At 51.2% G+C, this 14,432-nt stretch overlaps 1 protein-coding gene across 2 annotated transcripts in view; it reads right to left on the bottom strand.

Moving 5' to 3' along the window:
* Positions 1-387: 387 nt before the first annotated feature.
* Positions 388-14,432, bottom strand: part of LOC146498579 (glycogen debranching enzyme-like) — a 31,175-nt gene continuing 17,130 nt past the window's right edge. The window contains exons 10-35 of one of the 2 annotated variants that reach the window (XM_085139895.1): positions 13,376-13,473; positions 12,955-13,094; positions 12,478-12,665; positions 11,557-11,680; positions 10,053-10,216; positions 9,879-9,980; positions 9,332-9,487; positions 9,056-9,206; positions 8,253-8,377; positions 8,057-8,169; positions 7,845-7,979; positions 7,258-7,388; positions 7,045-7,181; positions 6,033-6,166; positions 5,732-5,907; positions 5,559-5,661; positions 5,350-5,473; positions 3,724-3,825; positions 2,995-3,106; positions 2,720-2,855; positions 1,827-1,939; positions 1,542-1,753; positions 1,349-1,446; positions 1,167-1,254; positions 825-958; positions 388-743 (exon numbers count right to left, since the gene is read on the bottom strand). In XM_085139895.1, coding sequence (XP_084996021.1) covers positions 626-743; positions 825-958; positions 1,167-1,254; positions 1,349-1,446; positions 1,542-1,753; positions 1,827-1,939; positions 2,720-2,855; positions 2,995-3,106; positions 3,724-3,825; positions 5,350-5,473; positions 5,559-5,661; positions 5,732-5,907; positions 6,033-6,166; positions 7,045-7,181; positions 7,258-7,388; positions 7,845-7,979; positions 8,057-8,169; positions 8,253-8,377; positions 9,056-9,206; positions 9,332-9,487; positions 9,879-9,980; positions 10,053-10,216; positions 11,557-11,680; positions 12,478-12,665; positions 12,955-13,094; positions 13,376-13,473 — 3,414 coding nt within the window. In that variant the 3' untranslated portion in view covers positions 388-625. Of the gene's footprint in view, positions 744-824; positions 959-1,166; positions 1,255-1,348; positions 1,447-1,541; positions 1,754-1,826; positions 1,940-2,719; positions 2,856-2,994; positions 3,107-3,723; positions 3,826-5,349; positions 5,474-5,558; positions 5,662-5,731; positions 5,908-6,032; positions 6,167-7,044; positions 7,182-7,257; positions 7,389-7,844; positions 7,980-8,056; positions 8,170-8,252; positions 8,378-9,055; positions 9,207-9,331; positions 9,488-9,878; positions 9,981-10,052; positions 10,217-11,223; positions 11,348-11,556; positions 11,681-12,477; positions 12,666-12,954; positions 13,095-13,375; positions 13,474-14,432 lie in introns of both variants that reach the window. The other variant, XM_085139896.1, reaches the window with a different exon arrangement.

The raw sequence follows: 14,432 nt of genomic DNA, 5'->3' as shown, positions 1-14,432 counted from the left end.
AAACTACACACCAACATTAACACGCTACCAGTGCTGCTACAGCTCGTAGTGCAGGTCAGGAGACAGGACGCTGTGACACAATAAAAGCACACAGTAGATTTCAGTAGCAAACATGAGCCTTGGTGAACAGCAATGACCCACAAAGAAAAACATCTTTTTATTTAAAATAACTGCTGTGGGGACAGAATGCACAGCGGCTCATAATGGTTTTACACCAACCCTGTGAGTCAGCGCCTACCATCCACACCAAGGTCACGTCTGCAGGATCAGACACGTTAACATTCACCACACTGTCAGCTTAGCAGCTGCTACGGTCTAAACACTGGACTTTAAAATGTGCTGCATTCAGGTCATATGGGAAACACAGGAAATATGAGCTACATCAGCTTTCTGGGACCTTCTCTTTTATTTAGTTTGCAAACTCAACTACAAACAAATGCAATCAAGGCTGGTTAGTAAACACTTTAAGCGCTGCAGTATTTATGTGGAAATGCTACCAGAACCCCCCTCTCGAATAAAGAAAGTGTGACTCCATCCACACTGACCCTCTCGTCCACCTTTCTGAGTGGGTGCAATCACAGAACGTGTTGTGATTGGCTGGCGATGAGCAGCAGGTGGCACAGGTCTACAGGTCATACAGGACCTCCAGCACCGTGGCTAGAGACCAGGCCTGGGTCTCACAGCTGAATGGACAGTGCTGGCCATTCTCATTGGTCAGCTCTGGCAGACCCTTCCACGGAGACCTGGTGGAGGTGGGGACAGGTTAGTAAAGAATAGCAATAAAGGCAGTCGTTTCATCAGAGGTGCAGGGCAGAGCGGCCTACCTCTCCAGGTGAGTGTAATGTTGTGACAGCACATTTTTCACCAAGGTAACCGTTTTGGTGTACGCGTCTTCTCCCAGCTTCTTTGCAAAGTAGAGTTTAGCACGCAGGAAGTACCCGACTGGCCACAGCCATTCCTGCGCACAAACACAGTGTGTAACAGGTTGTGTGACACGTTACAGGTAATGTGTCCATATATGACAGTGAATCAGTGCAGCCTGTAGGTGGTTAGGGTTTCTATGTCTGACTTTTCTACCAGTGGAGATCTGATGGTTATTAAAGGTTTACTGTTAAACATTTCTTCTGGTTGGTTCTGTTCAACCCTCTGCAGTAACAGGGACTCACCGGCCCTTGGTGGTAGTTGAAGCCTCTGGCCACGTTGTAGTTGTCATTGTCCAGTGCGTTATCATAGACGCCACAGTACACCAGGTCACTGAGACAACACAAGAAGAGCGTTAAGTCTTTCACTGCTGTTACCGAACGCTTTGTGCTGCGACGTGCATGTTTAGCTAGCTTAAATGTGTTACTCAGGATCGAGCGTTTTCATTCCCAGTGGTCCCAGCAGTTTCTTCCCAGCTATCTCCAAAGCGTTCCAGGCTCTCTCCACCGTGAACAGCTCTGGAGCCTGGAGCGCACACAAACACACACACACACTTATTACTGAGTGTTTTTCACACAGCACTGAAGATCACAGCGAGCCGTTGGCTGTGGTCGGCTTACCACCACCATGGCGACAGTGAAGTTGGGTCTGAGCTGGTAGTCGCACCAGGGGCTGGAGGCGCCGTAACTGTCCTTATAGATGCCTTTCTTGTGCACCAGCTCGGGGTGCTTCTCGTTGGGGTCATCTGGGGCACCGGACACCCAGAAGCCAGCTTCAAAGGACTGGCTGAGCTGCTCGTTCCACTGCGAGTACGAGATGAACACTTCCTTACCTGGAATAAGGTGGTTTGGTTTTAGGTCGATGGGGAATTCGTTTGTGTGAAAACAGTGGCGTTTGTCACATACCATCTCTGTGTACTTTAACTCCGTCGTATGGGAACAGGCCCTTGGCGTGAAGTTCCACCACCCAGCGAACTGCAGACTTACTCAGACCAACGATCTCCACCGCTGCTCCATCTCTGCACAAGAGGCACAGGACACGATATCAGCACCAACCTGGACTTTGATCCACTGATGTTGTCAACTTGTAATATAACGTTCTCTGAGCCAATGAAACTTCTGTGTTTGCATCTTTCTAACAGCAAACTTGGCACACAGAGTGAGGACATTAGTGTTTGTCAGTTATTATCGTTGCTCTAACAACGCTGCTTGAATTGTGCCACAGAAGGACCGTGGATGTGTGGGTCACACCTGTGGACCAAATGACTCAGCAGCTTCCTCTGCTCCTGTTAGATGATTGGAGAAGAAGCTAGACGGTTTATTTATTCTGATACATTATTACCAACCTGTGTGTGTGTGTGTGTGTGTGTGTGTGTGTGTGTGTGTGTGTGTGTGTGTGTGTGTGTCATAATAGCAAACAGTGCACCATGATGAGACCCAGAAACTAAATATTCGAGCAACACTAGCAGGCAGTGTGGCCCCCCCACCCACAGAGCTGGACCCCAGCAGCAGGGAGGACCTGGGAAAGTTTCAGAGGAGCCGAACACTAAGCTCTGCTGTTCGACCACAGAGGTGGCGCTCTGCTGTCTCAGCATGTTTAATATGTTCCTTATTAAGTTTGGATCTTGGTACAACTTTGAACCTGACGGAGGCTTCAGCGATTCACAGATTGAGTCTTTGATGATTCGACTTCAGTAGAAACAGTAGAGACAGTAGAGACAATAGAAACAGAGACAATAGAATGTGAGCAGTCTGGAGTCTGCGGGTCATTACTGCACAGCGTGAGGAGTTTGTGTTACCTTGGAGTAGCAGGCATGCCGTTGTTCCTGGCTCTCTCACTCTCTCCCATTTTGTCCATCCAGGTGCCGCAGTTGAAGCGGTTTCCTCCGCTCACAAAACCTGTGGCGGGGTCAACCCGAGCAACGACGCTGAACCCTGCAAACAGCAAAAGGTTCAGCGTGAGGTGCAGTACCTGAAAAATCTTTGTAGTAAAACCAGATGATGTCATCAGCTGTTAGAAATTATTAAGTAAGTAAATTAAGTACTCTGAATACACAACTCGTTTAACACACACCTTCATCTCTCATTTTCATGTCTATTTTGGGTCCAGCGTTTCTCTCTCTGAAGGAAATGCCCTCCAGGTGGCGCCGCAGAGCTTCATGGATCACATCATACAGAGGCTGCTCCTGCACATGTGTGAACACACAACACTCAGCATCTGTGTGGTGACTGCCAGCAGTCGCACTAAAGAGACGCCGAGGCTGCTGGAACACAGGAGGAGCAGGTGCACCTGTCCAGGTGTGCACCTGTTAAATGTACTATTAGTGCTCTGATTAATAAGAGGAACAGCTCGTTAGGATCTTTGTAGTTCAGCCTCCTGTTGGGTCAAAGGTTACACACCAGCTAGCTATGACAGTATGTCAGTGTACGAGTGCTGACTGCTTTGTTAAGTTTGCAGTGTTCAGTGAAGTCTTGAGATAAGCCGCCTGAAAATGAACTTAAGGCAAATATTTTCAGTACTGTGCAAAAATCTTGAGCCCCCCCCCTCATGTCTTCATATTTCAGGGACAATATTCATATTTAGGTGCAGCGCTTCATTGAAACGTCCAGAAATACAGTCAAACAGCACAGAGTCAGTATTTGGATGATCCCTGTAACACAGCCTGAACAGCTCGTCTGAGTAACCCTAAAGAACATTTGTCTGTTCCTCTCAGTCATGATGATCCCACACGCTGCATGAACACAGTCTGCATCCTGTTGTACACAGGTGTGTGTGTGTGTCTGTGTGTGTGTGTACACATACCACCTCTCCAGGTTTACAAGGCTCGCAGTCATCAGTGGGGTACATGCGTGTGACAGGGCAGCTGAGGATTTCCTGCCCTCGGGGAACCTGGGTAGTGTAGTCCTGAACACAAGCATGTTTGTTTAAGATTTAATGAGCAGCTTCAAAGTTAAACATTGACGTTCAGCATCATTGATCCTCTCATTGAAGGGCTTCCAGTGCTGTTCCATACATGAAGTTTTTAAGTCCTCGCTCCGGCGCCACGCCCCCACCCCTCACTCCCGGCGCCGTGCCCTCACTCCCGGCGCCGTGCCCCCAGCCCTCACTCCCGGCGCCGTGCCCTCACTCCCGGCGCCGTGCCCCCACCCCTCACTCCCGGCGCCGTGCCCCCAGCCCTCACTCCCGGCGCCGTGCCCCCACCCCTCACTCTCCGCGCCGTGCCCTCACTCCCGGCGCCGTGCCCCCACCCCTCACTCTCCGCGCCGTGCCCTCAGCCCTCACTCTCCGCGCCGTGCCCTCAGCCCTCACTCTCCGCGCCGTGCCCTCAGCCCTCACTCTCCGCGCCGTGCCCCCACCCCTCACTCCCGGCGCCGTGCCCTCACTCCCGGCGCCGTGCCCTCAGCCCTCACTCTCCGCGCTGTGCCCCCACCCCTCACTCCCGGCGCCGTGCCCTCAGCCCTCACTCTCCGCGCCGTGCCCTCAGCCCTCACTCCCGGCGCCGTGCCCTCACTCCCGGCGCCGTGCCCTCAGCCCTCACTCTCCGCGCCGTGCCCCCACCCCTCACTCCCGGCGCCGTGCCCTCAGCCCTCACTCCCGGCGCCGTGCCCTCAGCCCTCACTCTCGGCGCCGTGCCCTCAGCCCTCACTCTCGGCGCCGTGCCCCCACCCCTCACTCCCGGCGCCGTGCCCTCAGCCCTCACTCTCCGCGCCGTGCCCTCAGCCCTCACTCCCGGCGCCGTGCCCTCACTCCCGGCGCCGTGCCCTCAGCCCTCACTCTCCGCGCCGTGCCCCCAGCCCTCACTCCCGGCGCCGTGCCCTCAGCCCTCACTCCCGGCGCCGTGCCCTCAGCCCTCACTCTCGGCGCCGTGCCCTCAGCCCTCACTCTCCGCGCCGTGCCCCCAGCCCTCACTCCCGGCGCCGTGCCCTCAGCCCTCACTCCCGGCGCCGTGCCCTCAGCCCTCACTCTCCGCGCCGTACTCTCCGTGCCGTGCCCTCACTCCCGGCACCCTCACTCCCGGCGCCGTGCCCTCAGCCCTCACTCCCGGCGCCGTGCCCTCAGCCCTCACTCCCGGCGCCGTGCCCTCAGCCCTCACTCCCGGCGCCGTGCCCTCAGCCCTCACTCCCGGCGCCGTACTCTCCGTGCCGTGCCCTCACTCCCGGCGCCCTCACTCCCGGCGCCGTGCCCTCAGCCCTCACTCCCGGCGCCGTGCCCTCAGCCCTCACTCCCGGCGCCGTGCCCTCAGCCCTCACTCTCCGCGCCGTACTCTCCGTGCCGTGCCCTCACTCCCGGCACCCTCACTCCCGGCGCCGTGCCCTCAGCCCTCACTCCCGGCGCCGTGCCCTCAGCCCTCACTCCCGGCGCCGTACCCTCACCCTGCTCTCTTGTTTCTAGTTTAAGTCCACCTGTGAAATTCCCAGCAGCTCCCACCTGGATGCACTGCAGCCACCACCACACAGCGTCCCTGCAGTTGTATCTGGCACATCGACCCTCCCCCAGCAGGTTGGGGATCAAACCGTGGCGCAATGTCCCTGCAAAGGCCAGGATGATGTTGCTATGGAGACCATGATAAGGAATTTAGTTTGTAAGGAATATAATTAATACACTCGTGTGTCATGAGACTCAGATGGATCACGCACCGAGCCTCGACGTGTCTGCCAGTGAGGAGCAGCAGTCCCCTGAGAGCGATGAAGGTGTCTCTGCCCCAGCAACGGAAAATCCCCGCAGAGAAATGAGGAAGACCTGACAAAGAGACGCGACTTAAAACAAGATTTCATCGGCAAACACAGCATCAGATGTGTGTGACCGTTACCTGCAGCCAGAGAGGCGCAGCACTGCTCCTTCTGGCCCGTGATCGGACTGACGCGGTACGGGACGTCGTCTAATTGAGCAGAAACAGGAGGCAGAGCAGGAAAGCGTCCAACGCTGCACATCTGAACCGAACCGAGCGCCAGGTGACGAACAAAGGTAGAGCCGTTCTGGACAAAGCTGTTTTAGACGGAGGACAGGTACGCGTCATCGCTCGACCGCAGCGACACAGAGATGAAGATGAGCTGTACTCTAACATTTCAGTACAAAGATCTGCTGTGTCGACAGACACGAGCACAGCCTACCTGGACATGAGTTTGTAGGTGGCATCCAGGGCCGTGGTGTAGGTGGAAACTAGGATGGCATCAAAGTAGCAGGGGATGAGGTAGCGGGGCATGTGTTTGAGGAAATTAAACATGGCTGCCAACCAGCGACCCACCTGCAGACACACAGAGCTGCGACGATGAAGACTTGTGTCTGACAGAAACAAGCAGCCGTGTTTGAGGAAGAACGAGTATAAGAAGGAGACGCAGGAAGGTACTCAACAGCACCTCAAACAACTATGGTCCATATCTAAGCTTGTGTCTCAGTCAGCTGGGTCACACGCCTGAGCAAATGACTCGCAGCATTAGCGCTTTGCAGCATTAGCGCTTTGCAGCATTAGCGCTTTGCAGCATTAGCGCTTTGCAGCATTAGCGCTTTGCAGCATTAGCGCTTTGTAGCATTAGCGCTTTGTAGCATTAGCGCTTTGTAGCTAGCAGCCTGTGAGTTTAGGTTTTTGGAGCACAATGTTGCAGACATTTCCTCCAGTGCTAATGTGGATTTCATTGAGCTTTAGTCAGCTTAGGCTTTTAAATTATTTTAAATATCATTAGATTGTTGGAGAGTATAAAGTCTGTCATGTTTTTACCAGTGACACAGTTTACAGAGTCTGTATGCATGCTTCTCTTCTGCAGTACTGACTTTATGGGGTTTCATGAGAAATGGCAGATAGTTGTTGTTTCACTTCCACGCACCCTCCTTTATTTTCATCTTGTTTTTATTCGGTGATTAAAGTCTCAAATACATTTCATCCATTCATTGTTTTCTGTCATGTTTGTTCTCAAACAGCTGCTCCAGTCCTTTAGCACACTCACTACTTCATCGTTATCTACATGAACATTAGTGGCGATTCCCTCCGACAGTCTCTGAAGTACTGGGACCAACAGGAAGAATGTGAAAACACACACAGAAAACTCAAACCCAGAAGCCGACCTGTGTGAGGTGGCCTGTGGCGGTAAGAGGTCCTCACAAACAGGAGCCTTAAACCAGTCTCACCTCTGCCAGCGGCCCCTCCCTGTGCAGCAGCCTGTTGGTGACGAAGTCTATGAGCCAGTCTCCGTCTCTGAGGTTGGCACACAAAGGATGGCCCAGGTCGTTGTTGGGACGGACATCAGCAAACACAGACATCAGACCTGCAAACACAGCAACACTTTGGTAACACTCTCCATCCTAGATGAGGCACAGGCTGGACTGAAGAACATGAATTACCCTGAAGTCCTGCGTATTTGAGAGTTTCCCAGCCGGGGATACTGTAACAGCCTCCGCCTTCCTCTCTTTCCTCCGTGTCGCAGCAAAACAGCAGGACATTCATGTCTGCCAGCGTCAGCCTGGACATGAGCCTGTTAAACACAGTTTCAATAAGCTGCTGCTACAGGCCGTCGGCCTCCACTGTGCTGCTGACTGCACCTCACCCAAAGCTAACAGCACGAACATAAACAGCAGCGTTCATCGATCCCGTCACATTTTCCTGATGATTTCATGTTCCTACTAACTTATGCATGAGTACAGCAGCCTACTAATGAGGTGACTGACACCTGTTTGTCCTGGTTTCACACCATAGCTCATGACAGCTGGTATCCAATTACATCCACCAAGCTATGACGACAGAAGCGCTCAATGTTTGTCTGTGTGTGGGTACAGAGTATGTAAGAGGTGTGTGTGCAAAGATACTGTACTACTAGCAGAATGAAGCACTCTGCATATCTGTCTGATACACCAGCTTTCAGAGTGTACCCTGCAGCTTGTGCCTTTCATCCACACCACCAAGGCCTGTGCTGAGTGTGTGGTGTGCTCACTGTGCCAGGGGCTTCTTCAGTGCATCTGGGGGGTTTTCATCTGCTACACTGCCTCTCCTGTACTTTGGGCTAAACTGGGACAGATAGTACCTCAGCAGTCCCACCAGCTTCTGGGCTTTGGGGTCCAAACTGACCCTGACAAGGAGAGAAAAGAGAAACGTGAGTCTGAAAAGTGACCACACACAATCATGCGTGGCGTTTGTGCGTGCTACCTGAAGGCGATGATGCTGCCGGGTGTCAGCTTCTGGAAGGTGATCTCGTGCACGAACTCTGAACGCCCTTTTGACGTCACTCCAGCTTTCTTCATCACCGTACTCTCATCCAGCTGTGCACACAGCAGAACCAGTTTAACACGCCGTCTGCACGAACGCTCAGAAACACACCTGGTTAAACTCAGTCAGCGCTCACCGAGATGTGCTCTTTCATTTCCACTGTGTATTCTGGCATGCCGTTGATGTAGTTCTCATCCTTCTTATATTTCCCGGCGCTCCTTTCCACCATCCTTGCCTCCAGCACCACCTCCTCTATTTTCCCTGGGAGAGGGAAAAGGTGGCAGCATGCATTGTGAGATAAACTACACACCTAACATGTTGTGACAAATCTTCCAGGTAACACACACCATACGCACGGCCTTTATGTAAAAATGTGTCCTCAAAACACACAATAAATAAGTAACAGTCAGTATGAAGTAATGATGGTCCTCATGTCTCTGAACAGGACGGAGACTCTGGCTCATCCAGCTCTCATGAGCAGGGAGACTTTCATGGTTTCATGCAGATGTCGAAGGTGTATCAGTGTGGGAGCATATCTGAGACCCAGGACGGCGTTTTTAAATTTTATCATCTGCATCACATATTTAGTACTGTGGCGGGGCGTGGTCGGCGGTGCTGCTGCAGGGAATCTGAAATCACACCTCGCTGGGTTACAAGACTGAACGGGGTCCTATCATGTTGTTGTTGTTGTGTGTGCGACTTGCAGCAGCAGCGCTGCAGCCGAGTGTGCACAGCACCGTGAATAAAGCTGCAAAGCATGAACGTGCACCCGCGTCTGCAGGGCCTGATCTGAGTGAGGAGCAAACTTGTTCCCAAATGCAATGATACGATTATTCAGATCCGACTAATCGAATAAATAAATCAATGACAATAATAAACAAACGTGGTGGGTGTGCACAGCTGCACTAAGATTCAAAATCCACAGTAATGTTGCTCTACCAGGAATGAACATGGGCGGGACACTGGTGCTGTACTGGTGGGCTTTGGGATCCCAGAAGGCGGTCCTGCTCACGGTCACCACAGACTGGTGGGTGCTGGGACAGTGACGCGTCACTGCAACGATGTCTGCGTCCACCTGGTCCACGTACACCTGCACAGGAGGAGATGGACAAAGTGTGCAAGGTTTAGCATCGAAGCATCAGCTTTAGCAAAGAAAGCACTTCCTGTGTGTGTGTGTGTGTGTGTGTGTGTGTGTGTGTCTGTGTGTGTACACACCTGTGTGAACCCCTGTGCAGCCAGCTCCTGGTGCAGCTTGTTCACTGCCCGTTTCCCAGCTATGACGCCGGTACAGGAGCTAACTTCACCAGGAGAGGACGGGACTGCTGACGGGTTCCACTTGGGATAGAAGCGCTCCTCCTTCACCACAGAGATCTGTGCACAGGTCAGCATGGAGTCAGTGTGCGCTGCAGCGCCTCAAAGTAACACTTTCTTTGTTTGATGAACTGCCTCGTGCTCTATTTAAACTGGAAGTATAAAGGTTGACTTAAACTTTGGATTTTATTATATATGTGAGATTTAACTGCAGCATGTGTCAGAATCTAAAGTCACTGGAACATCAGCATTAAAAAAGGGAAAATCTATAAAGTGAACTTATGATGTCTGTTGTGTTAAGTTTGCTGTTTTAGACTCTAAAGACCGTTTGTGTCCACAAAAACAAAGACAGGCTGTGGCAGCCTGAGCTTGTGTTAATGAGCAGTATTTTTACAAACACGCCCCATTATAATGCTGTCAGATGATAGTAAGAAGATAAATGTATAATAACCTGATGTGGCACCAGTTCATCGTATCCACGGGTGGAGCCAGTAGCGCAGCACGCCATGGCCACGATAGCAGAGCTGGGCAGAGCGTCGAAGGCTGAGCGGAGCTGTGAACGACACAGCGACAGTTAACCATCGTGCAGCTCCACTCCACTGTCAGCTGACCTCAAGAGACCCACCTGGATAGGACACTCGTTGTCATGGGTTACATCAAGAAACATGGCGTGTGCAATGGAGGGCGTCAGTGGGCGGAGACTGGGCTGAACAAAAGCTCCTACTGGCTCGCCGCCGTAACGATACACCAGGCGGCCCTCCTCGTGGCTGTCGCCAGCTGACATCGCCTCTGATGGTCGAGGGAAACCAAAGTAAGCGCTCGCAGACACAGGTGGACACGCCATGCTGCATCACTGACAGGTGGACACGCCATGCTGCATCACTGACAGGTGGACGCGCCATGCTGCATCACTGACAGGTGGACGCGCCATGCTGCATCACTGACAGGTGAGCTCACACTGTTACATTTGTTTCCATGTGAATCTAAACTGAGTACAAATGACATCAGAACCACGATGGGGAGGAAAAGTTCCAGTGCGAGCTGGAGGCCCTCACCCGGTGCAGCAACATTTCTGATCATAACTGCACAGGTGTGTTGGAGTTGGTGTGATTCCAGGATTTGACAGAGTTTGTTTGTCAGTGGGTCACACAGCTGTGGATGAAAGTCCCTGAACCTGCACAGAGTCACGCAGGCCTGCAGAGTACACACCTGAATAATAAACACCTGCGTTTTGTGTTTACCTGTGTTATCTTTGTCTAACATTTACATTTGTGTCATGAAGTGTGAGGAAACTATGGAACCAGGACCAAGTTATTACTGTGACCTCCAACAGGTGCAGCTCTGTGACGGCTGCATCGTTGGACCTCACTACATATTAAAGCTCCTCCTGTACAAGTTGTTTTTAGTACCACAACTACAAGTACTGAAAGATGTCACTGGATGCCAAAAAAATCCAGTTATAATTCCTGAGTTTACATTTTTGGTTTTTTCTTTTAGCTTTGGGCGCGCTGCAGGAACAGCGCCACATCAGAGTTTAGCACGACTGAAATGATGCTCGGATGTCCAGAAGTGCTCAGAAGTCATTTTGGATCATCTACACAGGTCGCTGCGACTTCATCACAATCCCAGCTCAGTGACGAGAGCGGCTGGAACAGCTGAGCTCTCAGCAGGAGTCTGAATGTGTTTATATGATTCGAGCTGACCTGAGGCTGTTCTGAAGATTGATACAGATATTTAAACATGAATGATGTCAGCAGTGAACGAGCTGTATTTGTGTTACAGACACGGTACTTTACCTCGTATGAGTGATGTAATCCCTAGCTTGGTAACAAAGACATTATCCAGCTCCTCGCTGCCGGTGAACAGCTCAGCCACCACATACAGGTCAGGACGCACCGCTCTGGCCACGTCCAGCATGAACTAACAAACCACAGCATGACAAACCAGTGCAGGGGAGGGGGGGGGGGGGCATGCATGAAAGAAAGATTGGAGGAGGAAGAGGAGGAGAAGTGAAGGGGACTCAGCCAGTTAGGGTGGTGCAGTCGTGCAGTCAACACGGGGAGGTGAAGTGAGACGTGCAGGACGATGCAGGAAGAGAAGAAGACACATTTAGCACATCAGGGCTGTACCTCGTATCAGACTGCTAATCCCCAGCCGGTTAACAAAAACATTGTCAAGGAGCTCGCTGCCTGTAAAGAGTTCAGCTATCACGTACAGATTGGGTCTGACGGCTCTGGCTGCGTCTAACATGGCCTGGACAACAGACAGCAACATCACGGACAGGAGAGAGAGAGCTGCTGTTAGCAGGACACGCTCACAGCACGGCTGCAGTGACGTCCTCTCTTTGTATCTTTGTACAGCGCGCTTATTATCATATCTGTTACTACAGTTACAGTGTAGTACAGACGTCCTGAGAGTGTTTCACCGAGTCTCACTGATAATACGTATCGAAGCAGAAGGCTGCGCCACAGCAGCATTCAGCACCTGGACTAGACTCACTGAGGCCACATCAAAGTATTACTTCAACACTTGGAACAGGCCGGCTCTCAAACGGAGCCGAAACCAGCTCCAGAAGGACAGTTAACACTCTAAGAAGTGGCTATCCTTCCAACATCCTCTGCAAAACACAACAGCCAGGACATCCAATAATAATGTGCCTGGGTTATTTATATGGTGCCTGCATACTGTAACAGAGCCCCAAAACTCAGACCCTCCCACAGGGCGGGTCAGCACGGGGCGGGTCAGCACGGGGCCACACAGCGACCTCACCTCTCTGTCATCACAGATGTCTGACTGTCTATTTAAACTGTGGTGATTTAAGGAACACTTTCATGCTTTGAGACTAACACAAACATGTCGTGTGTACTCGACACGTTTGCAGAACTGAACAGTTCAACGTTCGGCCCCAGTGAGATATCAACATATTTCTAACACGTAAGCCTGAAGAACAACTTCACTACAACACGGAGCTAAAGTGTTACACGTGTCCTGGATGTAAACATAGAATAATTTCATGTGACAGGAAGTGTGATGTGCAGGTGTGACGATACCTCAGCAACATGTAAAGGTGTGGAGTGGCAGTTGTCCAGACGGACTCCGTGGAAATACTTGGCTGTGATTTGCGTGTATTTCTTCATGTGATCCCACAGGTAGGGACAGTCGTCGGGCGTGTTGCCGTATCGCAGTTTGACGCTGTCGCCCCAGGCGATCAGCTCCCGACGAATGTACACGTTGGAGCCTTTATGGAGCAGAAGCACCTCAGTACTGACAGTCACTTGATTACAGCTCGCAGTAACAGCAGTCACTGACAGGTTAACCCTGGAGAACCATTGGGGTCAGAGCCGACCCCAATGGTTTTCTAGGGTCAAAATTCCCTTTGGTTTCTTTTCCCAATGGAATTTTGACCAATGGGGTCAAACCATTGGTTCTCCAGGGTTAAAGCAGCATCATAAAACCTACCACCTAAATTTCACCTCCATATTCAACATTTACAGTCTTTGAACCACCTTGTGTGGCTCTTCCTGTACCTGGTTCAGCAAAGTTCCTGAGTGGATCGTCGCCCATCACCCAACCGTTGTGGGCCAGGAAGTGGCACATCTTGTCTGGCTGGTCCAGCAGCTGCATTTCCTGGTCCAGAGTCATGTCCTGATAGGGGAAGGTGAAATACCTGACCGGAAGATGGAAACATGGCGTCATCGCTGCCCGGGTGATGTGAACGCAGCTGTGGACGCTTTGTGTCAAAGCACTTCATGTTAGACATTTGATGGATCCTAGTCAGTGAGGATCAAATGAGTCCAGCTCCACCTCTAACACGTACGTATGGGCCATAATAATATCATTATGAAGTGTTCAGCTGACTCTCCTCGTGTCTTTGTTACAGCTTTAGTAAATGTACTGAGTTATTAACACTCTGCCTTCCTCTCATTAGTCAACTTTAAACTGGTGTACCTGGTGACCATTGGGTTGGTCCTGGTGACAGGGCCCAGCCTGGGACCGTGCTCAGCAAGTCGTTCATAGACGATGTTTCCAATAAGACAGTTGACAGCCTGGAGGGACAAAGAAGAAGTGACAGAGCAAATGACAGATCAGGAAGTCACCGCACACACGATCGTTAAAGACTTTACACGTCTGGATGTCTGGGGCCTGGATCTCCTCCATGCCTGCTTCATGCCCTGGGGGCGGGGCTATGGCTCTCTACATCCTCTTGCAGACCATTACATGGGGAAACCATTTGAATACAAGCGCGCCGATCCACACAGGTGTGCACATGGGTGTTCACTGTTCGTAGACTTAAATCACACCTTTCTTGGCTGCTACTTCAAAGCACACTGTGCGGTGTCTGTCCTGCGTGCTGCACAACAACATTCAATATTTAGTATTTACTGCTGTTTACACTTAGCTAGATTAACGTGATGGTGTTGTGTTTAGTATGTTGCTCTGTTTTGTTTTTTTTGCTTGTTTTCTCTTCTTTCTCTCAACAGGTGATCCCGGAGATATTTTTTCCCCCTTTTCTCACTGTCCCTCTCCCCTTCTGTTTTTCTTTTCCTTCCTCTTTCTTTCTCCCTTTTCTATCCCTCAGTCATGTCTGTCCCGTCTGTAACAACTGAAAATAAAATAAATAATAAAACCAAAGGTTGATCAAATGGACCAATACGGCAATGCCATGATGATCCATTTGGCAAAGTAAATCCATTGGGTATCCTTGTTGGTCTTCAGACAACAATTCTGACGGCTAAAGAACCAAATGGGACAGGCAAAAAAAACAAAACAAAACAAAACAAAAAAAAAAGACTTTACACGTCACAGAGAAGCTGGAAACAACCACGTATAGAAACGGTCCACACAGGAGCCCAGTGATGGCGACAGTTCATCTTTACAGAGGAGTTATCAAACAGATCAATAATCTGGAGTTGAGTCCGGTTTCAGAGCTCATCAGGAGGCTGAAGGTCATGAATGACCTCACAGCCTCTGACCGTGGACCTCAGTGCAGTGGTCCACACTGCTG

This window comes from Neolamprologus multifasciatus, chromosome 18 (genome assembly GCF_963576455.1).
Source record: "Neolamprologus multifasciatus chromosome 18, fNeoMul1.2, whole genome shotgun sequence".
NCBI classification, from domain to species: domain Eukaryota; kingdom Metazoa; phylum Chordata; class Actinopteri; order Cichliformes; family Cichlidae; genus Neolamprologus; species Neolamprologus multifasciatus.
The sequence above is the reverse complement of the archived record's forward strand: the minus strand, read 5'-3'. Positions and strand labels throughout refer to the sequence as shown.